The 5,940-nt window shown below is 39.0% G+C and overlaps 1 protein-coding gene across 1 annotated transcript; it reads right to left on the minus strand.

Moving 5' to 3' along the window:
* Positions 1-818: 818 nt before the first annotated feature.
* On the minus strand, positions 819-5,785 carry LOC103812103 (chromosome unknown open reading frame, human C3orf38; the record flags this gene model as incomplete). Its single annotated transcript, XM_009085110.1, has 4 exons — positions 819-1,394; positions 2,029-2,046; positions 3,927-4,155; positions 5,671-5,785. Coding segments are annotated over 4 exons (938 nt in total), but the record flags the coding sequence as incomplete, so codon positions are not given.
* Between the last annotated feature and the right edge of the window lie 155 nt (positions 5,786-5,940).

Here is a 5,940-nt window from a genome sequence, read left to right on the forward strand (position 1 = left end):
AATACTTATTTTGAGAAAACATACAAAAATCACAACTCTTATATAAAAAACTCTGTTGTAATTATATACAAAATAATTATCACAGCATTTGGTTCATACAGTGCTGCCATAAATTATGGAATTAACTACTTTATCCAAGAGAGTACTAGAAATGGATGCCTGGGCAACCATCTCAAACTTGTCTGCCTGGGGGACACAGAACAGTTTGTCTGTGTTCACTACCAAGTTGGAACCATAAGGTACGAGACAAGGAAGCTATTAATACAAAGAAAAAAAACTAGCTTCAACAATTCCCTGCACTGTCCCATTAAACCACATGCAGAACACAAATGGCAGCGCCTGCCTCCACGCAAAGTATCTTGTCTGTTCTCTCCCAAAGCTCCTAAGTCAGCAGATGGGTTTTTTGGGACTTAGACGTCCATTTACACACTTACCCATCCCAAATTCCATAAGCGAGAAGCAATGACTTCCTGTTACAACTCACATAAGAGTTTAAACTGGTGTCCTGAAGAAAAGCAAACTGCAGCTTGTGAACTCCCAAGTCACCTAGCTCATTACATATTGCTGTCAACCCACATTTAAATGCAACCGTGTTTCGTAACCAAGAATAACCAAACTAAATCAACAGTTTCAACGGTGCAAAACCTAAAGTACTCATCTGAAATATCTGTTAGCTCTTGGAAAAGTGCCCACAAGCATCACCTGTCTTCATACTTTGGACTCTCTATCTCTGTTTGTCATCCAGCAAATTTTACTCAGAAAAGAGACTGGCTGCAACCATACACCCTCACCCCAGCACTCTGTTGTGGAAAAACTCCTCAGAATCTCTGAGGTTCAAACACAGTCAGTTCTCTCCCATCATAGAACTCTTGCAGTTGGTTTGACTCATATTTTATGGAGGGTTTTTCAATATCCATCCCAGGCTCCAGAGCATTCTGTCCAACTATTTTAAGATTCACAGCTTTTATTTTCCAGGTATTATTCCTAATGGGACAGCGAATGAGTCCAAAAATTTGTTCAAAAATGCCCAAACAAGTGTTATCTCTATGTACTGTACCAGCCACTGCTACCAGCACCAAACCATGTGGAGACATGGCACATTTCAGTCCACTGGGATGCAAATTAGGGTTGAATAGAAGATACTCTTCTTTAACCAGTGAGAGCAGACGAAGGCTCACCATATCTGCGCCAACGTATTGTTCCATGTTTCTTTCTAATGTGTTGTAACAGAACTTCATTTTGGCATCCTCCCAAAAATGCTGTGGTCCCCATTTTTCTTCAGATTTCACTCCCAAAGGATGTTGAGAATTCAAGAGTTCAAAGTACCACTGACAGAATTCTCCTCCTAGATCATGAATGTTATCTTGCAATGACTTTTGTCCCTCTCCACGACTCTGCAATCAAGCAAAATTTTTTTCTTAGAACTATTTAGCCGTAATATGAGATTACTACTAAAACAACATAAAATCTTGCATATACTTATTTTAAACACACTAAATATTCTTCAAGTGTTCTGAGACAGAGTGCCTGAAGAGAAACATCAATGAATTCTCATTTATTTTAAAGAACATGGTTATCTTATCTAGATAATCAGGGCAGGTTGTTTGAATTACATTTAGAAGATTGCTTCAGTTTTGTCTTGGTCTCTTTATAAACAAAGAGGAAAATGCTGGTTCTACTGAAAAAGAACAGAGGAAGGATTTTCAACAAATTCCATGAGACCAGGATTCTCTTACCAAGACAAAATTTCTGCTGAGTAGGAAGTGCCTGGGTTAGTAACTTTTCGTTGTCCTTCACTTTTCCAAAAGAACATTACAGACCCAACCTGAGAAGCTAATCTCGTATTAAGGTGCATCAATTTACTGAAAAGTTCTAATAAATAAGCAATTATGTTGACATGTTTTTTTTCTGTTTCGTGTTGCTTTCAGCCTCTTCCTTTTGGTACCTTTTAATTTGGTGAATTGTGTTGGTTTCTGCATCTGATGATAAGAAGCTGGTAAGAATAAATAGTATTTATTGTGAAGTTACCTGTTGAATATGCATATCCTAATGCCTGAAGCTGATAGATTTACTGGGGTATTTTACCTGTGTCAGTGGAATATGCTAAAATGCACAACTAATCAGGAAGAACTGAAACTTGAAGAATTTGTATGTCCTGGAACTTTTTCTCCACCAGATCATGCGCCTAAAATCTAGCTTTGTTTGGCCATAAAACTGCCAAACATCATCCAAGATGCCTGGTCACTTTAACAAACGATGTTTGTAGTCTTCATCACATTTCTAATAGGAACAGAATCAAAACCAAAGAAAACCATAACCTATGTTACCTTTGCTCCTCCAAAACTGACAACAGTCTTGAGCAATCTCAGTTGCTTTTCCAACTGTACAACAGACCAAACAGACTGAGCCAGTATGACATTGGGATAGGAGGCTGCAGGGATTTTCATGTAGCTGCATAGGCTTGCTTTGGGAATAAAAGCAACTCCATTCAGCCTGCCAGAAAATCCATTCCTCAGACTGCCATAAAATCTTATGCTTTCTCTTACAATAGGTAGGAAAAAACATCCAAGTTTTCCAGCATAAAGGTACATCAACTGTAAGGAAACATGTTTTTTTTGGAACTAAATGTGCAGTTACTTTGTAGGGCTTTTCAGCATTTGTGACTCGACAGCAAGGCTTTTGTACAAGTAAATCAGATGACAAGTTAGCTCTTTAGTCAAGAGAAAACAAATGCAAGAAAAGACATGTGATAAATGAATCAATTGAATTTCTCTTTCTTTATGAAATGTGTTTTAAGTACATTGGAGAATTTCATTTACTTACCATCAACCATAAAACTTTGCTATGAGGTAATTCTTGGAAAGTGTTCTTACAAGAGCAACATTCTTTTCCCCCCAAAGTATGCACACAAAAAATTGTTTCAAAAACAATTCCCAGCTAAATCATAATTCTCCTCAGTCAATCCCTGAGAGAAAGCTCAGTGCAACAGGTCATCAACAGCTACAGTGCTCCAGCAGTCCAGGTGGTGGGACTGTTGCCCATGAGAGCTTCTCAGGTAGAGCAAGGTGACAAATTATAACAACTTGGCAAACACCCAACACAAATAAACCACTGAAAGTTCATTACACCACAAAGAGCTGCTAAATGTCAAAGTTCTGAACTTCAAAATAACCTGTAATTGCCAAAACACATTTAGTTACACTGTATTAAATGTTACTAATATCAAGGGAAAACAAATGACAGACCTGGCACTGCTGCAAACTTTACATTGCAACGATATAAAATTCGCTAAAATCCATGCTGCACTCTAACTGCAAGAGGTAGAAGGAAAATAGCTTACAGAGTGCTACTTGGATTGCACTGTGTCTAGAAGTAGTACAAGGCCACTTTCAAAAGGCACTTTTCTCTCCATTCCCTCCCTGCCTCACAACATTTAGGGTCACAGTCTGTCAGATGTTTGTGCCCTAGGATCCACCATTGCCATCATCTCCCTGCCCCACTCTGGGATGAGCCCTACCAATGGTACTGCTAGTACCTGGTGTGCAGGATGACTGGAAACTGCAGATCTATAACAAAGGTTTAAGAAGATTCACCACATTAAAAAATTACAAGGGGCTCTGCAGAGTTTCTGTACCATTAACACTGTTTTCAGTTGTCCTTCAATCCGCAAAATTATTTGTGAATATACTCTATTTTAGCTTACAGTACATTTTAAAAATTAAAGGCATGAAGAAGACCCCACATATTAAGAGTTCAACTGCACTAATATACTGTGTAAAAGAGTAGGATACTGTGCTCTGAAAGTGATACACTGTCACAGGCACCATTAAATGATGTAATTAAAAAAACCACCCACAAACAAAAAACCACAACCAAAACCAACCCAATCAAGCAGTTAAAAAGTTGTTTCAGAGAGCAGCACTCACCTCTGTGTGTGGTTTTCCCTGGCCTGACTCTGAGGCACTTGCTGTGGGCTGCCCACTCCAGTACTGCCTTACACGGTCAATGAGGAGATGTTTCTCAGAGGAAGGAGGCACTGGAATCCCTTGTGCTGCCAAATACTTAAAAATTATTTCTCGATAAACTTTTCTGCGTCTCAAAAGTTCTTCTACATTTTGGCTGTAAACCAAAATGGCATGAATGGCTTCTGCAAATAAAGAAATTTAAGTTAGCAGTTGCTTCTCTCACAATTAAAACCCAAACCTATGCCATTTCATAAACTCCTGATCAGCACCTCCAAACACAGTACAAGACAAGGCAAATGAAATTAAGAGTCTGAAAAGTTTGTTTGCAAACTGAAATCTGAATTACATAGATACATATCAGAGACAGAAGATACCCAAATACTTGCAAATGTGCTTGAAAAATAGTGCTGAAGACTTTGATACCTTCTAATCCCTAATTCCTATATCAATGTCTGCTTGGAGCTTAGTATGTATTATTTATGAGTGATGAAAAAGATGCAACTTTTCTTCCAAATGAAATCACTCACATTCTTCAAGTATTTTTAAGTTGTTATCAAACTTCAAGTGTTTCAAGAAGCATAACAATTCCTGCACACAATGCATTTCACCTGTACTTCCTGAGCTACAGGCAGTCTTAACTTCATATTAAGTTCATTCAACATGAAATCATTCAGGGATTCCTGCTCCCTGTCACCATGCAGCAATGAACAAGAGCTGGGCTTAGTTTCACTCTCCACTTGAAAAGCTCTGGAATGTTTCAAATGAAGACATCCACCTGACTTCTTGGAAGCAAGATCACAGAGGGAAAGAAGAACCAGACAAATTTTTTATGGTTCCTCTGAATATGGTATGTGAATCTAACTTCCTGCATCAGTGGGTGATTTGGTCAAAGAACACACTGTTGTTTTGAAGAAAACGCAAGTTTTCAGACATTTCCTGTGAACAGAAAACTGACAGAAATGCAGACAGAGGTAACTGAGGTAATCTCCGATTCCTCGTGCAGTTCCTTGAACAAGATCTCTAGTACCAGAAGTTTGAAGTGTTTCAGACAACACACAGCAGTTCGTGAAAGTGAAGTTCCACCTAGGCTCCTGAAGACTGACAGCAACATAATTAAATCTGTTTTACTTCCAGGCTAATACAATTACTGCCCCCAGGTTCACCAGAAAACACCAGGCATCAGTGCACAATGTCAGTGCATTGAAATGCAGCATTAAAAAAAATTCAGCTACAAGGCTCTGTGGCAGAATCAGGAAACACAACAAACTTAAATTCACTTTTAAAGTAGTTGCAATGGACAGTTCTCACCTGCACTGATGTTGGTTCTTAACATGGGACCTATAAAAACTCTACAGCTAAAGAAACTAATAGATGAAGTAGAAAAAAGTAAATAAATCAAAATTAATGTAAACTACAACTACTGCCAAAATGAGATTAAAAAAGACAAGGAAAAAACCTACAGGCAAAAGACTTTTTTGAAGAAATGAGTTTGGCAAATCTTACAGGTCTGAGTTATATCACATGAAACCTAATCAAGGTTTTTGGATGAATACATTTCAGGGCAATATACTGAGCGACCTCAGTTAACTCACATAAAAAAAATAAGTTTCACGAAACAAATCTCAACAAAGCGATGGGGGATGGTCACAACTGAAAGTGTTCTGTTCTGCGAAGAGATAAGTTCAGTATTAGACTTGCGTTTTACCCTTTCAAATCCTGAAAGGCAATGCCACTAACACCGACGGCAAGAGAGCCTTCAATACGTTTTATACCACTAACAGGGCACAGCAGTGCACGGAGCTCCATGGAGGGGTGTGGGTCTAAGCGAGAAAAAGAAGCGTTTAAAATCTGAAAATCAGCTACAAGGCAGGAGGCACCGCAAGCTCCTCGGCCAAAACAGCTCTGGGCAGCGCAGCCCTGGTGCTGTAGAGCTGTGCAGACGCAGCGAACGGCTCCTATAAGCTCCCCCCGACCG

Source organism: Acanthisitta chloris, unplaced genomic scaffold (assembly GCF_000695815.1).
Source record: "Acanthisitta chloris isolate BGI_N310 unplaced genomic scaffold, ASM69581v1 Scaffold45791, whole genome shotgun sequence".
Taxonomy (NCBI): domain Eukaryota; kingdom Metazoa; phylum Chordata; class Aves; order Passeriformes; family Acanthisittidae; genus Acanthisitta; species Acanthisitta chloris.